At 36.6% G+C, this 25,142-nt stretch overlaps 1 protein-coding gene across 1 annotated transcript in view; it reads right to left on the bottom strand.

Annotated features, from left to right (window-relative positions):
- LOC149530801 (DDT domain-containing protein PTM-like) overlaps positions 1-22,412 on the bottom strand; it is a 33,890-nt gene extending 11,478 nt beyond the window's left edge. The window contains exons 1-7 of the mRNA XM_089811752.1: positions 20,438-22,412; positions 19,232-19,966; positions 17,801-18,980; positions 3,963-4,257; positions 3,737-3,861; positions 3,177-3,637; positions 2,778-2,806 (exon numbers count right to left, since the gene is read on the bottom strand). Of these exons, the coding sequence (XP_089667878.1) occupies positions 2,778-2,806; positions 3,177-3,637; positions 3,737-3,861; positions 3,963-4,257; positions 17,801-18,980; positions 19,232-19,966; positions 20,438-22,041 (4,429 nt within the window). The 5' untranslated portion in view covers positions 22,042-22,412. The remainder of the gene's footprint in view (positions 1-2,777; positions 2,807-3,176; positions 3,638-3,736; positions 3,862-3,962; positions 4,258-17,800; positions 18,981-19,231; positions 19,967-20,437) is intronic.
- Between the last annotated feature and the right edge of the window lie 2,730 nt (positions 22,413-25,142).

The following is a 25,142-nucleotide window of genomic DNA, read 5'->3' as shown; positions in this document are numbered from 1 at the left end:
TTGCACCCAATATATCTTAATGGGAAATCCCTTAATCCAGCAAAAACTAATAAAATACAACGGTCATCAAATTATCCAAGACAATTGATGCTCCATCATACTTGGAGTGCTAGTATATGCTTTGATGAATGTGGAAGACATGCCCACAAAGGAAGCACTAGGTCTTGTCTTCTTATCTCTTCTAAGATAAGTATCTGATGATATTAAATGATACATTGGGCTATTGTAATCACATTCCTTTTGCAGATCGAGTGGTTAACTCTGGTTTAGTACTTCATTCAATGCTGGTGTTCAGTGTATCGTGCATGCTTTGAGTTTTGTGTATTATGTGCCTGTGCATTTGGGCCTTGTAACCGTCTCCTAGCACGATGAGGTGAACCTTCAGCTATCACACTGCTAAGTGGTGTCAAAACTGCCATTGGGGTCCTAAAGCTTGGGGACTAAGGCTAAAGACTGGGGATACTTATGTTATATTTGCTTTTGTTGAATTGTACTAGTTAGCTTGAAAGACATTTGAGTCCTCATGTAATGCAACAGTGAATGGATCACAATACAGTGAGATGGATTGTAAACCATAATGAAAACTATACTGACGTCCCCCTACACCACTGCACCACCACACTGGTGTAACACTGGGACTATCGCACCTACAAATTACTACACCAAAATTGGACAAGCGCTGAAGTAGAACACCAAAGCCAAATAGGGAAACGAGTGACCCACTCATGTGCTAATCTCTAACCTAGGGATCATAGTCCTTCAAGAGTGTTGTTGCCCTCTCATACATCGAACAACATGTACTTCCAAGCCTCCATAGGGAAAACTTGATGATCAAAAGTTGTTCCCCATGACCTTGTGACTCTAAGGAATTTTAGAAGACATCCATATGTCCACATTCAGAAGTTATACCTTTTTTCTATTAGGATGTGTGCCTTCACATGAAGATGTCTTGTTGAACCAAGGGTTGGGGACAATGTTCTCCTAGTATTGTGAAGGTTGAAACCTTCCGTTGGTGTCCGCTACAGAAACTGCAACATTCCTCTGAGGATAAGGTGTATCAATGTGTCAAAGTCTTCCACTTGTATGACATTATGTCGTGATGTTGGTGTTGGTGTCTGTCATATTGCATGATGTAAGTAAAAAAAAAGTGTGTTTTCTTAGCTAATGTCCCGTGGGGTTCTAGAACACACTAAAATAATCACTTAACCGTTAAACCCTAATTATCATCATGGTATTCATTAACAATTCAACACATTAGTTTAAAATAGCATCATTTAATCATTTACTGATAATCACATTGCATTGACTATGTAATATTATTCCCATTCATCAAGTTAATCAAATAATACTTTAATATTTAATTTAATGAGAAAACTGATTGTCCATTTTCAAATTAAAATTCCACTTTTGTCTCTTCAATCAATTCTTTCCATCATCAGTTAAGCTTGATTTGATTTAGAAATACAAGAATTCATCAGTTGACTTCATCTTTGAACGGAAACTTAGTATTCTCCTTTAGCCAACTAAAAAATTAAATAGTTAATTAGTATCCTTTCATCAGTTCAAAATGGTACATTTTTCTGTTTATCAGTTCACTTTACTCCACAAACTGTTTAATTAACTCAAATCTTCATCCTTATCCTCATCTCCTGCAGATTTCTTCACAAATTCAATTGAAAAAGTCCATCATTTTCAAGGCTACTATTTATGCAGCCATGTTGAAGTGTATTGTCAATGGAATAACATAGTCATGCTGCTAATAACTTGCATCCACATTTCTAACAAGAAAAGCTACATTCACTTTGTTCAATATATGAATTGGGATTCAACTCCTTTTTATTTTTCCTATGTCTTTTTCCCTGTTTTTCAAGTTCATGGGAACACAATTGATAACATAGCTTCCAAATCCAATTGTGTATAACTATATTTTTCATTCAACATTTTGGATCACTCCAAAATGTTCAAAGTGTGATCCAAATCATAGAAGGAAAATATACACAATTGAATCTAGAAGCTACCTTATTAATGCCATATGTACTGGGGAAACTCATGCCAACTAATCTTTCACTTAAGCATGATTTTTGCATCTTCACATTTGGTATCCTTTGTGGTCATAGATATTTTCATATGTACTTGATATATACCTTGCACATTTGCATTGCTACTTTTTAAGAAAACATGTTGCCTTCTAGAACTACTGAATAAAGGCAACCACAAGTCCACCAGTTGAAGGGGTTGTTGAACAAATGTTTTAAAGCAATTAAAAGCTGTACAAGATAGATGGCAATCCAATTTGAATCAGACTTTGTACTGTTCATTAGCAAATTTTGCAATGCAAACTAAATCACAGCTCTCTCTCATTTTTTATTTCAGATGTGGATTTTTCTCCAGCATAAATGCACTGAAAGCTTCAAAATTACTGTTGAAAATTTGGACAAAATTTTCAAGGAGTCAATGATTATGATTGTTAAATTCCAACTACTACTCGTGTGACCTTAATGTGTCTTTAAAAAGGCTTCAAGCTTGGTGAAAAGCAATTAAATTATGAATGATGGTATACACCATGGTGGTCACTGCAGCCCCTTGATTATGCTTAGGCCTGACATAAGGTGCCAAGTATGAAAAAAGGCATAATAACAAGCACAATTCAAGACGCATTCTATATGTAAAAATTAACTAAAGAGAGACCATATTGAAATTTCTGGAAAAAACCTGAACAAATTTCACAACCACTATTTATCACACCATGACAATTGTCAATGAGGAATGGTGCTTACCTTCACTTGAACTGCATACATCTGATTTCCTGCACATTACAATTACAAAATGTTGCAATCAGCAAAATAGTGATAAAAACTAACCAGTAAAATAGAGGCAATGGAAATAAAGAAGCTAATGAAATAAAGGTGAAACTCTACATGAAAATATCAAATAAAGAAAGAAATAATATTGGGGTTCACAGATAATGAAACATAGGCATAATAAGTTCCTGTGTAATATGCCTAAAGATTGAACTTCTAAATATTAATTGATGTTGACACAATATAAGTATCAAATAAAGAAAGATTTTATATAGACATCCAGAGACAGCCAACATATTATATTCAACTGAATTCAAAATGTATTGCCCTGAACAACAGAAGCTCTAGAGAGAGAGAGAGGGAGGGAGAGAGAACCTGAACAATGGATCCACTGTGCAACAGCCACATGAGTGTGTCTTGTGTGAATCTGTCTTCGACACCAGAAATGGGAATATATCCTTTCTGATTCCTTGTGTTTTTCTACTTTGATCCTTCCAAACTTGTTTACAATCGGTGTTTAGACAATCCTCAAGTATTCTCTCCTCAAAAGCCTTTACTAGGTACAGAGGCACATGAACATCTCCTAACCAGTATCTGTTTGTGCCTTCTTGTGGCTCTTCAACCTTTCTGCCATGTTTGAGAACAGAAGTCGGAATATCCTTATGATTTCCAAAATCCAGCATATACTTCACCTCTCCAGATTCATATTTCTTCTCACAAACAACAGCGATACTGAAAGCATCAGCCTCCTTGCCTACTGCTGCTTTACCATCTTGAGAATGATCTTCAGGATTTATAAGATCATCCCATTTAACATAAGCATCGAGATATCTAACCTGCAAAATTTTATCATCGTATGAAAAAATGATATAGTTACAACCCCTAAATGACACTAGTGCCACATGTATATCTGGACAACAATGAACACAGCAGACCTGAACTGCAAGCTGTGCCACACTCGTGACCTTTTCTACAGCTGCTCGCCAAACATAGTGCCTACTTTTTCGAGGTATATCAGTACCTTCTGCGTATGAAACTCCAGGTATTCTTTTTAAGCCACCTGCCATCTTAAAACGATTAGAGCTTAAAGGACAAAAATGTGTTGAGGATATAAACAAGTAATTCCACCATGCACTAATCAAGTCATGAAAGAGCAGAGACCTTGCCGTCCAGTTCGCTTTGCTATAGCACATGGTAATACACCCTGCTGGAAGACTTGGTAAGATACCTTCCCACCTCTCCACCAATAAATTCCAAAGCCTCCAGAATTTTTTAAATTAGTCACAGTTATAATGGGAGCAATGTATTTTTGTTGCCGCCTTCCACTGCATCCCCGCTTTGGAGTTGGGATTGAACCACTTGCGCACGGATGAACAGGGGAAACCACAAAGGACGGAACTTCTACATGCTTTGTCCAACCCGGTGCTAGAGCGATGTGACGAATATTTTGCTCCAGCTGCAAACACAAATCAAACACATGAGTTATTTACATTAGATCCCTCCCAAGCAATACCAGACTGGTTAACCATGTGATCCCAATTTACAAACAAAATGATAAGATGTGACTGAAAAAAATAAGAGAAGTACAATAAAAAAAGATGTCCCTGATCTGTGAACCATGATGAATACGCCATATGATGATCGTCAAATTTAAATATACAGATCCAAATGAAGGAAATGTCAACAGTACTTTTTAAGCCATTCAATTAAACAGTCTTTGAAAGAAAATTTCGAGCAAACAACAGAACAAGTAAAAACATATAAAATCTCTTGGAATTTGAATTTGAAATGCCACTAGCCATGTTTTCAATCATGACAATGCCACAGCTTGGTATAGACCAACAGTCATGAAATTGCCACTTTATATAAGTGATGGTTGCTTAATCAACTTATTTCCAGAACCAATGGTTTTTCACAAAGGCCAAAAACACAGTGAAACACAGGGGGGCGCACCTGGCTTAAAACCATGGAGTACCGGGTGCAAGGACATCCTCAGGACAGGACAGTGCCGCTGGAGGTTCACTGCACCAAACGAAACTCATGTGCGGCAGGACAGTGCTTGGGAACTTCTAGTCGTCCCTCAACCACACCCAGGACAAGACAGAGTGCCGCCATCAGCAAGGGGCAAAAAGTTTGTTTCTTTTCATTTTTTTTTACTTTATTTTTCTAATTGGCTCCTGAGTAACCCTAAAGTGATGTGGGTCCCATATAGGGCCATCTAAGATTTCATAAGGCTTTTCTAATTGGCTCCTAAGTAAACCTAAAGTGATCTGGGTCCCATATAGGGCCCTCTAAGATTTCATAAGGCCCATGTACTTCATTTGGCATTCATATTTTTGCAACAGCTGATAGGAAGGAGAGAGAAAAATGTTTGAAAGAGTGATTGCAAGTGATTGCAACATAAAGAGGAGCAAGAGGAGCATGAATGTCAAGATTCATCAAGCACAAGACAGGGTTTTTACAATTTCCTTTATTTTGTTTTCAGATTTTCAATTTTTAATAAAAGATTACAAGTCTAAAACTAAATGTTGATTCTTGAATACATTGTTTGAAATTCAAATTCTTGTTGAAATTACTTAGCATTTTTATTTTTGTAACTCATTGTTTGCACACAAAGAAACCGAGCACAAATTGAGAACGATATAACAAGATTGAGGTTTTCATGGAGCAAATAAAGGCATGTTTGATGGAGTTGGGTTGCAGCATTATTATGGATGGGTGGACGGACATCAGACATTGTCCACTCATCAACATCATGGTCACATGCACTGAGTGAAGTTGAATGTTTAAGGCATCGCAGTGATGCTGAATTATGATTTCATGTCCTTAGGGAGGCCATTAAGGAGGTTGGGCCACAAAATGTGGTCCAAGTAGGGACAAATGCAGCACATGTGTGCAAAGCTGCAAGGAGGCTTGTTGAGGCCGCCTATATATTTGGTGGACTCCATGTTGTGTGCATGTCATGAACAATGCACTCAAGGACATGGGGAAGATTGACTAGATTGAAGGAGTGGTTAATGATGCAAGAGATGTACAAATGCTTAGCTGCAATCACCACAGTTCACATGCACTCTTCAAGAGCTTCGTAAAGGAGTTCTTGAAACTAGTTGAGACCAGATATGCATCAAATTACAATCTCTTGGAGAGAATAGTTGAGTTGCAAGAGTCATTGCAACTCATGGTTATGATAGAAGAATGGAATCAATGGGCTAAAGTCTAGAACACAGAAGGGGAAGATGGTGAAGGAGATAATGAAGAGTGATCAGTTTTGAAGTGATGCAAAATACAGTCTCCATCATTACTCCAATTTTCCAGGTCATCAGATATGGTGATGGGGATGCACCTACCCTGGGAGAGGTTTATGAGTGCATTGATTCCATGCTTGGCAACATGATGGTTGTCACGAGTGAGAGTGCATTGTCCCATGAGCACATTCAGCCTATCATTCACCGCATTTGGGAGAAGTTGAACATTCATTTACACATGGTTGCCTATGCATTGATTCCTAAATGGTACATGCTTAGCCCTAGTAGAATTATACCACTTCAATATGATGAGGTGAAGGTCGAGTTCTTTAGGTGCCTCGGTAAGATGTATGGTGCTAAGACTGCTAGTGAGATTATCTCTAAGTGATCAAAATTCGCCACTCTCACGGATAAGAGCTAATTTAGTATTCGATATTAATATTAAGATTTACTGTCTAGAATTTAGTAACTTCAATTTTTACTATTGGGTATGCTTATGACATTATGTTACAACTTATTATGTTTCAAGTTACTCGGATTTGGCAAATATGGACATTAGAACTATGGCACAGATGCACCCAATTTTGTGTTGGAAATGTCATGGCTCACAGAGGGCAAAGATTACCACCCTAGTGATCCGATTGCTATTGCAGGTTTATACTTCCTTATCTTTAGAACCTATAAGAGTTTTTAAGTTTTATCATCTTTAATTTTAAGTGAACTTAAGAGTTACATTTTTCTGATTTTCTCACAAGGACCATTTGTTTTCTATCTCAAATTTCTAGCTCCTCAACTGCAGAGGTGAATTGATCAGCTTATAGATTCATCCATTCTATTTAGAGGAACAGACTTATCTCTAAGAGAACAGAGAAGCTACTTGTTGTACACAGCATCTTGCGTATTGTAGATCACAAGTCACGCATGTACAAAGAGAATCCAACAGCACGATGGGATGTAGAACTAGAGGATCCAACTCAGACTGATGAGGATGAGATTGCAGCAAAAGCCGATCTAGGGCTAGTTTGGGTTCCTTAGGCAGAACTTGACAATAAGAAATCTATTAGTTCCATTGATGAGGACTTAAGCTTAGGAGATGATTAGAGACCTCCCTTTCTTTTTTAACCTGATTATGTGCTTATTTTGATATCGATCATGATTTTCATTATTTTTTATCGTGAACATCTTTAGACTTTATGATATATCATATTTCATATTTGAACAATGAATTTTGAATCTTTAATAGTACTGATAAAATTTTATCATTATGTTAATATCATGTTACTATTTCACATTGTTACTATATTGAATGTTCAATGGATCTAATTCATGTTGCAATTTTGCTATGTTCAAGTAATAGATATGCTATATTGAAAGTTGAAACATCATTTCATAATTAGCACTTCAAGTTGTATATGTATAGCATTTCACAATGCCTTCCAGGCTTTGGTCTATTCCTTGTAGCACTTGCCTTCTCTACACTAACATACATTATTTTGTCTTTTGAGAAGATGTCAGCTGGTCTACTTCATGGCAGTCATCATGGACATACGCTTCATCAATGTCTACCGGATTTGAGAGCTAAATTGGCCCCCAAGGATGGCCATTACTACCTCCAACAATCCTACCTCAAAACTCACCACAGAACACTTCACACTGATCTTTTTGTTTCAAAAATAACTAGCTGTTATTCAATTTATTAGTTATTAAAGAAATATGTTGAACTTGTTTTCTAAGAGTAATAGAATAAAATTTAAATACCATAGTGATGCATACCCCAAAAAATGGACACATCTAAAATAATTTTTGAGTCATCTCTATCACCTCAAGTAATCTCAAATAAATCTCTTTCTAATAGCCCAGAAATTGTATCATAATCTTAATTTGTCATTGCCAATTAAGCATTGACAACGTATAACTACGATTTATCAAGATACTCTAAGTCTATTGAATCAGATTGACAATCAAAAGAAGACACAAGGGATTGGTCAAGCACAAGTTTGGTTTTCTTGGGTGCTACCCATCATGGTAGATACATCCCCATGTTCATTATTTGAGCTGCAGGTTGCTTTTTGATCAGTTTAGCTGAACAGAGTACCTTCCAAAAATACCTGTGATACAACTCAATCCAATCCATTTCCTCCTCTAGAGTTCTTTGATAGGACAATTCACGAACATTGGTTATATCTATATCTCCTTTCCTTTTCGTTTTTGTGTTCATATGGATTTGCATAATCCCATGAAAACATTTTTTCAAAAGCAAAAGATACAACTCAATTCAATTCACTTCTTCCTGTATAAGTCATTGATAGAACACTTGAGGCATATCCATACCTCTTTTTCTTTTCTTTTTCGTGTTCATAGAGGATTGCATTATCACATGAAAATATATCTTATCATATTTTTTGTGATGTGTTTTGCCACTATTCGTGATACTTTTCTTTATGTACAGACTTATGAACAAGGGGCAATAAATTTTATATATTAAAAAAATCTGTGATACAACTCAATCCAATTCACTTCGTCCTCTATACATCCTTGATAGGGCACTTAGGCACATTGGTTATTTCCATATCTATTTTCCGTTTCTTTTTTGTGTTCATATAGGCTTGCATTATCACATGAAAACATCTCTTATCATTTCTTATGTGATGTGTTATGACACTATTCATGTTACTTTTCTTTGTTTACAGACCTATAAACAAGGAGCAATAAATTTTATATATAAAAATACAGAGTTCTAAATTTTCTCTACATAGCTGAGCTATAAATTCATTTTTCTTATATGCTATTCATGTACGTTAGCATATTAAAAAAATTATTCTGATAAAAAAACTAGATGTATGGGTTTGATCAAACAGTTCACAGATATTGCAGTGAGATTATTTGCATCCCCTGTGTATTCATTGAGGCGAAACAGCAGGAGGCAAAGTGCAAAAGCATGAAATTATTATCATTAATATCAAAAATGAAGCAAAAGGTAGATGTTAAGAAACAGCCAGATATAAAATGCATTAGTGAAAAAAATTACACTGGCATCTAGATCAGAGACGTTTCCATGGAAATGTGACAACAATAATAGTTTGACATTGGTTGAGATGATCAAGCAGTACTTCCCGCAAACCCCAAGCTACAATATGTTTCTATCAACTTAAAAAAGAGTGACTCTTTACACAGTTCGTTCTCTCCCACCAAAAATAGTGAAGGTTGAGACAAATTCTATAGATCCTATTATTTGTCACCAACATAATTTCATTGGCTCAGATTACGAAAATAAACTTCCTGCTTTATTATTTGTGTTCTTTATTTCTAAAGGAAAGTTTCATGTACAGTTTATGAATAGAGATAAAACAGCAATGTTTCTGTTCAATTATAATTATCCAACAGTTCAAGCGTAAATAATATATTTGAGACGTGGTATAGATATGGTTTCTTGGGATGGAATTTGTGGTGCCAACCTATCAGGTTTGTATCTTTTTCCACCTCATCTCTAGCGAAATGTGAAAGATTTCCTTGCAACTTACCAGAAGCAGAAGAAGAAGTTGTAGCAGATTATCAAACTGAATATTCGGGTATTAAATTTGGTGTATTTTACATTGCTTCTGGCCTAAGTCTATTGGCTTCATTTTTTAAAACATTTATTTACCTGGGCAGATGAACCTAATCAATTCCATCCATATCTGTTCTGGAACATATTGAATGATATCTATCAGCTAAAGTTATTTATTTCTACCACATACGGATCAAAAAGGTCCTCCCTGGATCTTGAGAATTTTAAGAAGCATTCAAAAATATGAAAAAAAACATAAAGTTGAGGGCTAGGAGCATTAGGAAGTGCCCCAACTATCCCAGGATAGCTACAGCCCAGAACTCAAGAATCTTAATTGTTTTAAATTAATAAAAAATAAAGTGATGTAGAGGATGGAGGGTTTCCATTTATATTAAGAACATTTAGCAGGCACTTAGATACATATATCAAGTGATTCATGAGTACTTCATATACATATATGACCATAATGTAAAATTTACACTTTGCCGATTCATTTTCATTGTGCTCTTTAGAAAATCGTGTGCCAATGATTGAGTCCTAACACCATGTTTGTATCTTGCACTCAATGAATTCTATGTTGCTATGGGTTTCAGTAGACGGATTATGTTATTTACAGACCTCTCTTTACATAAAAAAATACTATTCTTTTCTGCTGATTAAAAGAGGTTTAACCTTCAGATGAAAATTGTATTGTTGCTATGTATTTCTGTTTTGTTTTGTTTTTCATTTTTGTAATGAACCTAGCTCAAAACTGATCACAAATTGCCTTATTTGTTACTTGTAAAAAACAGTTCTACAATTACTATGCAAGCTCCTCAATGAAATATTAGGCTATCTTTCACCTTTTAATGTATTTAGATAAACAATCCAGAGAATATGATGCATCTACAGCCAAGACATCTTTACAAGATCTGAATACAAAACTATTATTTTTAACAATCTACTAATTCTCCTCATCCAATACAATGCTAATATCAAACCCAAGACTCTGGTATTATATATATGAATAATTGCTTAATCTGATAAGACCTTCACCTACAACAATAGCATATAAGATGCATGAATGAACAAGGGAAACCTGGTTAAGTTGCGGCCTCCTTAAAGTATTCGATTCTTTAGAATGAGGTTGCTGAACAGCTCCAAAATGATGTGCCCAAAATGATGCCCTAATGACAAGTAATGATACGTTCCTGCAACAGGTGCCTGTAGCAAACATCCAACTTATTCTTTCTCTTTACACCTGGCCCTTGGCCACAAATTCGGCACAATGAAGTGATAGAAATATCACCTCCAATTTGCAATAATTCAGGTGATGTCTCACACCCTCAAAATTGCTATCATTGGGAGTTTTTGTTCCCAAAGACAAATCGATTATCTGCAAGCCCTTGGCTCCACAAATACACATGCAAATGTCAATATCAAATCCGGATGCCTTCCCATGAGGCTCTCTCCTCTATTTATTTTATTCCTGACCGCCCCCCCCCCCCCCCCCCTTCTAGAAGAATCATAAGTATTATCTTATTGCACTATTCTAGAATCTTCCTCCTTTCCAGCAATAATTAGCTGTGCTTCACGACAATTCCCTTTTCATAATATTAAATTAATTAAATATAAAGTCTTTTAATTTTTAAATTATTTAATGACTTTATAAGAAATTAATTTAATTATTTCCACTTAGCCTTCGAAGGATGGAAGGCTAAGAACTCGGTTGAGAGGCTAAAAAGATGGGGACATTACAGTCCGCCCCTCTGGAAATTGCTTGTCCCCAAGCAATCTCAACTCCGGATGTTGCAGAATCTCTTCACTCTCCCATGTAGCATCCTCAATAGGTAAGTCCTTCCATTTAATCAAATATTCTCTAATGACACGGCTTCTCAACTGCTTCTCTCTAAAATCTAGTATAGCCTCTGGTATCAAAATCAACTTACCCTCATCATCTAATGGTGGTAGAACTGCAGAAGGAGCCACATGATGTCCCAATGCCTTCTTGAGGCGTGATACATGGAAAATATTGTGCACTTTGCTGTCCACCGGCAACTTTAGCTCGTAAGCCACTTCACCCACACGCCTAATGACCCGGAAGGGTCCATAATAACATGGCTTGAGCTTTTCTGCACCACCCTTCTTGAGAGTAGACTATCTATAGGGCTTTAACATCAAATACACTATGTCTCCAACCTCAAAAGAGCGTTCCACTCTCTTCTTATTTGCATACTGTTTTTGCTGGTTTTGTGCCTTTCGGATGTTTTCACAAAGAGCCCTCATGATGTCCTGATTTTCCTGTAACATGTCTCTAGCACTAGGCACTCTACTATCACTTATCAACAAATCAAGAAAGCTAGGAGCCTCATAACCATACAAGGCCATGAATGGTGTCATCTGAATAGAAAGATGATAAGTGGTGTTGTAGCAGTACTCACAAAGGTATATCCACTTAACCCATCCTTTTTGTTGCCCAGCAATATAATTTCTAATGTACCCTTCCACCCATTTGTTGACTATCTCCGTCTGTCCATCTGTCTAAGGGTGGTAACTAGTACTCGGAGAAAGCTCGGTCCCACACAATCTGAAAAGTTCCTTCTAGAAATTGCTCATAAACTGACTATCTCGGTCACTAACAATGTTTCGTGGTAATCCATGCAATCTAAACACCTCACGAAAAAATAGTTCAGCAACCTATGTGGCTGAATATGAAATAGTGACCGGGAAAAAATGTGCAAACTTGGTCAAGCGATCAACCACCACATAATCACAATCCATGCCTTGCACTTTTGGCAATCCTGTGATGAAGTCCATAGATATACATTCCCACTTCCTATTTGGAATTCTTAGTGGCTGTAATAAACCAACAGGATATGCATGGTCTTGTTTGTCTTGCTGACAAACAACACTCCCCCACATATCGTAGAACATCAGATTTTAGAGCCTTCCAAGTGAACCTCTCCCGAACTTGTCGATAAGTTTTGAAATACCCGAGATGGCCTGCCAATGGTGAATCATGAAAGGACCTCAATACTATATTCTTTACTTCTGATCCTGGAGTCAAGAAAATCCTCCCCTTGTAAATGATAAGATCATTCACCACCATGTACCTATCATCCTACAGTGACCCATCAATAATACCTGAAGCCCAAGAATCCTTAAAATATTCTACCACAATCAAATGACTCCAATCCTCTGAAACCTCAGCCATAGAGCTCAAATGTGGTCGGCGAGACAAGGCATCAGCGACTATATTCTGTGAACCTTTGACAAAAGAAATGTCAAAATCATAAGACTGCAACTTGCTTACCCACTTCTGCTGACAGTCATTAAGATCTCGCTGCCCAAGGAAATGTCTCAAGCTATTATGGTATGTTTTAACAATGAACTTACTGCCCACTAAGTACTGCCTGAATTTGGCCAATGCATGCATAATGGCCAACATTTCCTTATCATATATACTATAGCTCCTCTCAAGGCCTCTCAGCTTCCTACTCTCATATGCAATTGGATGTTTGTCTTGCATAAGGACAGCTCCAATCCCCTTACCTGAAGCATCACACTGCAACTCAAAGGGTTTAGTGAAATCAGGCAATGCAAGCACTGGGCAAGTAGTCATAAGTCGTTTGAACATCTCAAAGCATTCCTGTGCCTCATGAGTCCAAACAAAAGCCCCTTTCTTAGTCAAATCTGTAAGTGGTGCTGCATGGCGAGAATACCCATTGACAAATCTGCGATAGAATCCACATAAACCCAAAAATCCTCTAAGTTGTGTTAGATTCGTCGGAGTAGGTCACTCAACAATTGCCTTGACCTTATCTGGATCCATCTGAACTCCTTCTACACTAATGATGACCTAAATACAATAATTTTGTCATGCCCAAGTCACATTTAGATTCCTTGGCATATAGAGAGTCATTACTAAGAATACCCAAAACTATGTCAAGATGTGCAAGATGCTCTTCCCATGTCTAGCTATAAACCAAGATATCATCAAAGAAGACTAATACAAATTGCCTCAACTGTGAATGAAATACCCTATTCATAGTAGACTGGAATGTAGCAAGGGCATTAGTTAGCCGAAACGGCATAACCACAAACTCAAAATGTCCACAGTGGCAACGGAAAGCTGTCTTCTCAATATCTTCTTCCCTCACACGACTTTGGTGGTAACCCAACCTCAGAACAATTTTGGAGAAGTACTTGGCACCATGCAATTCATCAATCCTTGGAATGGGGTATCGGTTCTTGATTGTTCTCTTGTTAAGCATTCTATAATCAATACACATCCTCAGAGTACCATCCTTCTTTCTAACCAATACTACTGATGAAGCAAAAGGTGACTTACTTGGTCTAATATGTCCCATAGCTAGCAACTCCTTGATAGTTTTTTCTATCTCATCTTTGAGCCGCTTAGGGTGCTTGTAGGGAGTGACTATCACGGGCTTAGCACCCTCCTCCAATTCAATGATGTGTTCTATCCCTCTATCTGGAGGTCTACCGAGTGGAATCTCGCTAAAGACCTTATCATGCTTGATCCTCAACTCGTGTATATCAGGATGATAAATAGGTTTTTGTTGCTCTTCCTGTGTTGGCTTCAAAACACAACCTGCTGCCCACTCAACCATGTCATGACGCAAGAGATGTTCCATTTTCCTGAGAGAAATAGTTTTGCAACTGGTGTCTCTGAGTGCCTTCAATACATGAGTTTTTCCATCCATCTCAAATCTCATTTCCATCTCACGGAGGTTAAGGGTGAATATTCCTATGTCATGTAACCATGTCATTCCCAAAACCATATCTGTGTCTCCCATGTTCACCACATAAAAATTTGCCTTGAACTCATAATTATTCAAGTGCATGGGCAATTTTGAAATCATTTTGTCACACCTAAGAGTGAAACCATTAGCAACCTTAACTCAAATTCCCTCAGACTTCTCAGTTTGTATACCACACCTCTCAACAAGCCTAGTATCAATGAAATTGTGTGTCGCACCTATATCAAGAAGAGTAATAATCTTTTGACCAGCAAGAACCCCTCACATCCTAAAGGACCCTTCTCGCCGAATACTTGTGAGACGAGCCTCTTTAAGCTTCACTTCTTCCTCTAATTCTTCATCATGTTTTGATTTTTCTGATTCTAAATCATTAATTTCAGATTGCTGGTCTAAATCGGAATCTTCAATTAGTGCCCACATTGCACGATTTGACTTCCCCTTAGGTTTCATAGGGCAATCATGGTTAATATCATATGGTCCCTTACAATAGAAGCATAGTTTCCTCTTCCTCAAATCATTAAGAGTCTTCGATCAAGCGGAAAAGTAGACTTATCTTTAGCTTTGTCCTCCTTCTTAGGAAACTTCTTGTTGTCACGACTGGGAAATGTTCCTTTTGATGTAAACTTGCTGGTAGGGGCAGCGAACTCCATGTTTCGTGCTTTCTTCATTGCTCCCTATAGTGAGGGAGGATCAAAAGCTTTCAACCAACCTTTCAATGGCTCCATCAATCCTTCCATGAATAAGACCACCAATCTTCTTTCACTGATGTTAGGAACCATGACCAATAACTGTTGGAAGTCATTCACATAAGCATCAAGGGAACCATACTGTTTTAGTTGTGCCAATTCACGGAAACTCACCTCAAGATCTTTGACATCAAACCTTTCAATCACCCTATTGGTAAACTCCTCATATGTAGTGATAAGGTTGTGTTCAAGTGTGACTAACCCATAATACCACCACTCATGAGCAGCTCCTTCAAGATGTAATGTGGCAAATCTTATGCCATCCTCTTCAGGCATTGGTCTCAAAGAAAGATAATTATCAAGCTTTTGAACCCAAGACCTAGCCATGCATTTGTTACTTCCATCATAGTAAGGCATGGAAATCTTACCAAGTGTTTGTTGATAGTCATTTCTTGAAGCATAGTGATCATTCCTTCCTCCTCTCCTATTCCTTTGCTTCATGAATTGATCAAACGTCCATATTTCTCTCATATCAGGAGGGAGAGTGGTATACTCCAAGTAGGCTTGTCTACCTTCGTCTCCAAAAGAAACAGCTAGAGCAGCATGTGGTTGTTCTTCTCTTGGTGTAAAGGTGGGAAAAAGAGGCCTAGAGGCTGATCCTCTAGTGACTTCCACGCATTGTATAGACCTTTCCTCATTATCTCCACTGTGTTCAGTTGTGTTTTGGTTTTGAGTAACTGTGTTGTGATTTTGAATGGCTTGCTGATCCAATTTTGCTAATAAGCGTGACATCATATCAAGCATGGTATCAAATTTCCTTTCAGCTCTTGCATCCCTATTTTCTTCTTCTGCCATATTTTGAACTGTTTTGCTGGTATTTCTTTCTCTTTATGCTTCTGAGTATGTATCCCCTTCAACCTATGGATTCTGATATTGTTGTTTCCGTTGTTCCCTGCTATAACATCTGATTTCTCTCTCACTCATCTGTTGTTTGACCGATCACAGGATGGCAGGATGAAGACTTTGATACCACTGTAATGAGCCTAGCTCAAAACTGATCACAAATTGCCTTATTTGTTAATTGTAAAAAACAATTCTACAATTACTATGCAAGCTCCTCAATGAAATATTAGGCTTTCTTTCACCTTTCAATGTATTTAGATAAACAACCCAGAGAATATGATGCATCTACAGCCAAGACATCTTTAAAAGATCTGAATACAAAACTATTATTTTTAACAATCTACTAATTCTCCTCATCCAATACAATGCTAATATCAAACCCAAGACTCTGGTATTCTATATATGAATAATTGCTTAATCTGATAAGACCTTCACCTACAACAATAGCATATAAGATGCATGAATGAACAAGGGAAACCTGGTTAAGTTGCGGTCTCCTTAAAGCATTCGATTCTTTAGAATGAGGTTGCCGAACAGCTCCAAAATGATGTGCCCAAAATGATGCCCTAATGACAAGTAATGATACGTTCCTGCAACAGGTGCCTGTAGCAAACACCCAACTTATTCTTTCTCTTTACACCTGGCCCTTGGCCACAAATTCGGCACAATGAAGTGATTGAAATATCACCTCCAATCTGCAATAATTCAGGTGATGTCTCACACCCTCAAAATTGCTATCATTGGGAGTTTTTGTTCCCAAAGACAAATTGATTATCTGCAGGCCCTTGGCTCCACAAATACACATGCAAATGTTAATATCAAATCTGGATGCCTTCCCATGAGGCTCTCTCCTCTATTTATTTTATTCCTGGCCCCCACTTCTAGAAGAATCATAAGTATTATCTTATTGCACTATTCTAGAATCTTCCTCCTTTCCAGCAATAATTAGCTGTGCTTCACGACGATTCCCTTTTCATAATATTAAATTAATTAAATATAAAGTCATCTTTTAATTTTTAAATTATTTAATGACTTTATAGGAAATTAATTTAATTATTTCCACTTAGCCTTCGAAGGACAAAATGCTAAGAACTCTGTTGAGAGGCTAAAAAGATGGGGACACTACAGTTTTTTGGCAAAGAGTTTGTGGTAAGCCATTTCAAAATTAATACTGTGAATATATAACTCAGATGCATCTACAATAATCAAATAAAGTTCCTTCTTCAAACAGATTAAGAATTATGATAGCAACACAATTTGGATATTAGTATGGAAGACAAAGAGATATTCATAACAGAGTTGCAAGAAGATTTTAGACTTTCCCAGGAGATGGAGCAACTATGGACCTAAATGTAATTGGCTAAAGCACAGATAGCAGATTTGGCATATACTCTTATATCTAGATGAGTAATCACCATAAATACTAAAAGTGTTTCTGGTGTGTCCAAGTGAAAAACTCACAATATGCAGAAAAAACAAGGGCTGCATCAAAAAGTGGATCAAAAACAACATTAAATGCTAAAATAGACTTTTTTTCCTTATTCAAACCCTCATTGCCCATCATTCTGCATGCAGCAATAACAATGCTCTTGCATTGCTGTGAGCAGAGAGGTTTTTTGATGAATTTGAATAGATTTGTGTTAGATTGATTTTTTATCTTCATTTCCGATATGAATCTCCAACAAAAAATCACAACATGGTTTTCACCCTTCACAACCATAAACATTTCTTATAATTTAAATCTCATTTACAGCCAATTATTAACAAGTTTTGGAAAAAATACTGAATTCCTCACAACTATTCTGATAATTTACAAATCATCATACCAAAATTAAAAAATGCTTTTCATGATACATACTTCTAGTAATGGTGTTGCAATTTCCCTGGCTGTAGAGGCCTGCTCAACACACTTTCGCCAATATTTTCTGTAGTCTGGAATCTCCCATGGACCAATTATCAACCCATGTAGGCAATCTTCAATGTGAAGAACATATGCAGCAACTGCTGCAAAATGGCCCCCTCCTTTCTTTGTTGGACGCAGACCTCCAGGTACTTTTGCAGCACCTGCCATGACATTACATGCAGCCACATTTAGCAAGCATGCTCTGCGGCAAGTTGAAGGCATCTTGCATGAAATGCACCAACCACATCTATCCTTTGGCGGTTCCATTGTTTTCTTCCCATGATTTGGCCAGTAGAATTGACCAGATACCTTCGAAAATATTTTTATGTGCTCCTGCATTCTTGCTGCGATTGTTTTTTTTGAAGCTCCATTCATCGATGCCAGACTAGCAGCTGCTGATGCAGCAATATCACCTGTAGCATACTGATTGATATAGGCATTTGGTTTGAAGCTTGATTTAGTATCCAACTTCAGACCTGTTCCACTGATGATATCAATTTGCCCATAGTTAATAGGACAATAGGATCTATTCACATCTATCTGGGCAACTGCCATGTCATTTACGTTCAGATTTCTCACTTGCGATACATGCACTGAACTATTATCAATAGTTAGTAACTGTCCATCTTCTTCTTGGTTCAAAATACTTCCATTTTCTTCTGCTTTTTTATCCACTGAACCATATGGAACAACTTGCAGATCCAACTGAGGCTGAGCAGATGTAGGCTCAGTTTCTTTAGTGCCGTTGAGATGTGTTGCCAATAATTCCTTATCCATCTTCCAATCCGTTGTGACCACATCAGGAAGACACTCATGCTTAAGTGTACTATCAATTTTTTCCGCTTTTAATTCAGTACTCACACTTGTAACACCTGCACTAGCCTCTTTGTAATTTAATGGATACTCAAGGACACATGGATAAGACAACTCCTGATGGATATTGCCAAAAATCATATCTGAATTTTGAAGGTAAGCTGAACTGTTCATCTTGTATGGTATATTCCAGTACCGTAGAATAGCATCTCTAATGTCATTGTAAATGGGTAAAGACAAATCTAATGCTTCTAATAACTTTGAAGCATCACTTTTATTATAGTACCTGTACCCAGCAGTTGGACTTGAAATAGAATCTGACCTGCAGTAGCATATTAAAATATTAATGGCTTAAATTAAGTAACTGATTTTTTTTTATACAAAGAATCTATTTGTGGCTAAATGAGGAAAAAGAGATACTGTAACTTCCCAAAAAAATATTTAGTATTTCCCCAAATCAATGACAACAACAAAGCTACTCTTGGAATGGATAGCTTAATGAATTTGGACAAAACTATATGTCAAATAATGTAGAAAATTATGGTACTTCAACCACTAATAGAATGGACTTACACTATAAGATAGCCACAAGTTCCAAAGAAGGCACGCCCATATGGATCAATACCAAATAACTCAGCTCCATTCAACGTCTCCAATACTTTCAATTCCAGGACATCAGTTTTCTTTACCACACACTCGGGACAATACCATGCACCTTCAAGCAGATAAGCTCTTGAAACACCGACACAACGAGAATGATATGCAGAAGGACAACCATCACAACAAAGCAAATTTCCATCCATTCCACATAAGCGGCATTCATCACTGTTAAAATCTTGTACATTATTCACTTCAAGAGTTTTAACCTCCACTTGTCCATTATTTGAGAATCTATGCTTGTTCTGAATGATTGAATTCTCTGAAATGAAATTTGTGTCATCATTGGAAGTTTTCTGCACATCCCCTTTGCTACAAGAAATCCTCTTGCTTTTTGAATGCCAGGGATTCCCCACAAACAATTCACTTGGAGTAGAAGACATATCCATTTTTGCATCAGTATCTATGTCATGCTCAGGGCCCATCCGCATAGCAATTTTTGCCCTAAATTCTTCAGCTTCCATGACATCATCACAAAGAAATTTTAAAATTTCAAGCTTTCCAGATGGCATTATCCCATAGTATTCACCATCCAGAATTTTTAGATTAGCAATCTTCTGCCCAAACCTACCATTAGTCCCCTGCATTAGAAGATATTCTGCCAAATAAACTGGCCAAGTTACTGCATCTAAGAAATCCCAATTCAAATGCCTGCAATAATCAATCATTAGACTGTCAATAAAAATCAAATACTACCTATCAAGTACATTCCTTGACAACAATTTATTTTGTCTTAGTCAAGGGAATAAAAGAAAATAGATTACTCTTTAACAAATTACTCTCCAATAACAATCTGGAATATGCAATAATTAATACAACAATCAAAGCAAAAGCTAAGCCTATCCAGCAGATAGTCTAGAGGCAGCGTGAAACTACTATTATGATGATGGCCCCAATTCAATAATGCTTGACATACTGCCCATTGCTAAAGCAGCAACAATACTGTTAGCTTCACATAGATAAGACTAAATGCAATTCTCAGGTTTATCAATCAGCAGAAAAGAGCCGATGGTGAATACAATATATTCTAGACCTAATGGTATAATATGCCTGGAGATGCATACACTAAAAATGATGGATAAGTAAATATTAATAAAACCTATGTCTAAGATATATAAATACCTCAAACATTTTAACGGCGTGTCATTCCCATCTTTAGAAAGCATTTCTAGGTGTCGTCTCAACGCTCGCAGAAGAGAAACATGCACACTATCTAGAAGTGAATTTGTTGTCCTGCAATTCAATGCTCCCACAAAATCTTCGAGAGAGAATGGACTCAAAAATAATAGATCACTGAATGATCTTAAGAAGGTATACACAGATAAAAGATCAGGAACTGAATTATCTGGTAAAGGAATATCTCCTGAAGACTGAGGCAGAGGCGAAATTGGAGGAAGCACATTGTCAATAGGCTTCAGTGACAGTGAAATTAGGTCCACGTCCATATCATTACTGTCAAAGGCCTCATCAGAGGAAGAGGCCTCTTCATTGCTAACAATGAAGCTCGTTTCTTGACATGGAATATCCTCTTGAATACCTTCATTACTAACAACAAAGCTCTCCTCTGCACTCAGGTTATCATACTCGATGTGAGACTCACTCCATCTAGGACTAGCACTCTTCTTCTGCACACTCTTTCTCCACCTTGCACTAAGATGCAACAATTCTTTGTCCCAACTGCAATCTTCAGAATCCTCGGAATCATCAAACTCCTGTGCACGAGACTTAGATCCAGCTTGAGACTTTTTTTTTCTACCACGCTTCTTTGATTGAAGAGGCAGACCCGATTTCTCGGAAAGAATCTCCTCAGTCTTACCTAAATTAAATTTGTTTTCATTTGCATTGTGTTTAGGAGCTACAGTAACGGCATTCTTTCTAGGTCTGCCTCTCCCTCGCTTCTCAGATAGCTCCATGCCATCCAATTTGGTTTTCGCCTGCCCAGGTGCCTTTTTCCCTGGCTGTCTAGAATTGTCCGCATTCTTCTTTGGCCTACCCCGCTCCTTCCGTAGTGAATTCTGAACCACACGATTTGATTCTATCCCACCTAATGTACCTGCCTTAAAGGTTTTTCCAACCTCAATAATTCCACATGCTTCCAGAGTGTTACCTGTCCCCGTAGCCTTCTCTGCCTCTTCATCGTTGACCCTAGCCACATGATAATCACTTTTTGCCCCGGGAATTTTACCAACCTCAGAAGCTTCGCCAAGCTCTGCAGATTCAGCTCCCTCCACATGCTTCACAATTTCAACTGGCTCTGTGATTTTCTCTGCAAGGGCTTCGATGTTTTTTACAGCATTCGCATCGTCTCCCTTTTCAAGCCCAGCATTTTCCTCTAGACCTGTGCATTCCGGTAACCGCCCGCCAGGATTCGAACCTTCATTCCTCGCAACATTTTTCTTAGCACGGCTCCATTTAGCCCCCGTACCCCGCCGTCTCACCTCCAATTTAACCTTCCTATCCTTAAATTCGCCTTCCATTTCTTCCTGTGAAGCCAAAATCTCACGCAGCTCATGAAGCTCCAAATCCTCTTTGTCCCCATCCTCATAATTAACCCTAAAATAGCCCTTTTTGTAGTAAGCCACCTTCCCAACAAACACCCCGAGTTCTCCAAAACCCTTCTTCACAAACCTCCCCACCAGATTCCCAACCCGCTCCTCCGCATCCTCGCCGCCTCTTTCCGTCATGCGTTCCTCCTTACCGTAATCAATGTCCGTTGCTTTCTCCATTTTGATTTCGAATGCATGCGATAACTAGGGTTTGTATACAGAAAAAGAGATTGAAAAAAAAAAAAGTCAGATTCCAAAAATATCTTACGGATTAATTAGCGGGGCTGGCTGTCCATCCGAGGGAAGACCGACTCTACTGAAACAGATTTCAACGCAAACCATGCAAATTGGAGGCGTAAAATAGCAGGGCAGTGCAAGAAATGCAAAGAGAACTAAAATTACAACGCCTACTACAGACGATACTCGTCTTCCTCCACAATCTAGTTGTTCTGGTGATGGCGATGAATCTTCGTCGCCCTCTCCCTCTCCCTCCATAACACCCACTCACAAAAAGAATCCAAACTTTTTTGCGCCCACCATTAAATTAAATATAAACCCTAGAGTTATATGCATGCAATGCATACTTTTAACTATTGTAGACTAAATTTGGAGGCTCTAATTTCAAAATTCATCAAAGAACGGCTCCTTAAGTTTTACATGATGCGGCGGGAAGAAGATCCTTCTTGTTTTTTGGTCCTTTTGAGCACTTCTCAGTATATATAGATTTCAACAACTCTACTTTTTTTTTTTTGTATTATTCAATTACAAGTTTTGCATAATATTGTGTTCTTTAGATTTTGATTTGACATTTCATGTTAATGTACTTATGGTCTTGTTCTTCATTGGACTTGTACTTGTAATGATGAAATTTTGTACAATTGGTATTTTTTTTAGATTTGTCTAATTTATTTTATTTTATTTGGTTTGTTTTGAATGAAATTATTTTATTTGGTTTGTTTTGAATGTAATTGTTGTATATATATAGTATATTTGAACTTTTTATTTATTTTGTTTTTATTAATCTTACGTGTTCTTTGATGTATGTTTTTTCTTATTATCAACATGAGTCAATTTTATCTTTATACTTTCAATGTTCAAATTTTAAAATTTGTTTACTATATCTATGTTCTATTAGTGTCTTTGCGCCAACTTGAGTACAAAATATTCTAATTGCATATTAAGGTGTTGCATAAAACAAGTCCTAATGTATTATGATCATCTAAGAATAAAAGAAGACATCTAATAAATGTCAAGGAACATCATTAGATACCACTATATAAGTACTTAGCTTTGGCATGGTGTTAATAATTACGCATAAGCATATTGAGTACTTGACATCTCTTTGATCTTAACATAATTGTTAAATCAAATTTTGGAGCTTGACATAAGAAGAAGGTTTTTCGTTAGCAAGCACCCAATTGTGTCTACCAATGCTACAATGCAAGAAAAAATCTAAAAAATTAGAATCTAACTACTTAAATTAGAAGAATTTGTTCAAATATGTGCATATAATTAAAATTTGCAAGCATGAAAATGAACTGGACTAATCAAAACCACATCAAAACTAGATCTAGTTATGTTTGCTTACTTTCAATGTGGATGTTTATTGCCTTGTTTCTTTACTGTGTGCAATTCCAACTCAATAATTATAGTTGATTTGTTTATTTTTGCTTAACTAATCTACCCTTTTGTTTGTGTTTTTTAATATTCTAAGCGACTTAGTCACTTATAAAAAAAATAGTGAGCCTAACACATCTTACACACTTAGGGTTTATTATTTTAATTATGATTTTGAATTTAATTAGGGCTTGGCCATCTCATATTTTTCCACCTTTGATACTCTTATGCAAAAGCTTGATAGAGTAAAGTGAAAGGAAGAATATGCGGAGTGGAGAGAATGGGCATAAGTATATTCAGGCCAACATATTTCTCCTACCCTTAAGATAGTTTAACATATCTAATACTACCTAGTTTTGTGACCCAATGATTTGAGATGTATAGTGGAAATGGAAACCCATCTACGCCTTTGAGATATGTTATAGTTGTACCTTTAAATTGTGTTTATGAAGACAAGTTAGCCAAAGTATTTCTAGATATATTTTTTTATAAGTTTTTAGTGAACATGGGTTTAAAGGTTGTAGTTTCATATTTATTTTTGTAAGGATCTAGTGATTTATTTTGTGGTTAGTTTACACTCTAAGGTGCAACATCATGTTCTTGATTAAGTTTCATATTGTTTTTGTTAAGATGTTTGTTTATTTTTATGGGTAATAGGTTGAAGACAAGGTTAATTAATTTTTGTTGTAATTAATTATTATTATTTGTTAAGCTCGAGAAGATTTGATCTCAGAACCTCCCAGATAAGAGGCTCACAATTTATTATTGTGTTGTAGGCTCTTGCCTTTTTTTATAAGATATTACTATCCATAATTTAGGATAGTTTATATTTTTTAATACTTATAAGTTTCATTATGGGTCGTTTGTTTGCATGTGGAATGTGTAGAATTAAAATTGTGTACAATTAAGTGCATTTCTCTTCTCATAGTCTTCTCATCTCTTCCTACTCATCAAAGATTTAAAAGCAAAAAAAGTCTCAAAGTGTTTGTGGTAATAAATAGAGTAAGTTTAACACTTTTTATGTAGTCAATTCTTATAATGTTTTTTGCATTTAAGTATCAAAACTTTAGAAATATTATAAAATTTGAAAAGGCCTTGAATAAAATGCTTAAAATTTTATTGCATGTTGTAAAGAGCATACTTCTAAAAGCATGTCTTGGAGTTCCAATGCAGCAACAACATGTCATTATAATAAAGCTTCTAGATGCATTATGTAGCATTATTTGATTACTCATACATAAGGTTAATTTTTTATTAATAAGAATGTGATACATTTAGAGGACTTGGTGATGTAAATAATTATAGTGGCTTTGCTAACTATATTTTTATTATTACTAATGACACATTTCCCTCTTATCTTTGAAATATCATTGACCTTAAAACAATGTCACCTTCACCACCATTAATTCATCATGTGTCATCAATTATTTATCCATTTATCACATAATATACGTGAAAGAAAGCAAGGCACATAAAAATATTTAACAATTACAACTATAAGATGCTTATAAGTAATAAAACAATGTGAAACAAATTGTTATATCATAATACAAGATGTATCATGGGGAAAATCCTTTCAAGAGAAAACCAACATGCTCCAAAAGTCTTCTTAATGTATTAGAATAAATAATGGTTTTTCAATCATCTTACAAAGCAAGTCTTCT

This window comes from Cupressus sempervirens, chromosome 11, assembly GCF_028749045.1.
Source record: "Cupressus sempervirens isolate cs-2001-9-10 chromosome 11, ASM2874904v1, whole genome shotgun sequence".
Lineage (NCBI taxonomy): Eukaryota > Viridiplantae > Streptophyta > Pinopsida > Cupressales > Cupressaceae > Cupressus > Cupressus sempervirens.
The sequence above is the reverse complement of the archived record's forward strand: the minus strand, read 5'-3'. Positions and strand labels throughout refer to the sequence as shown.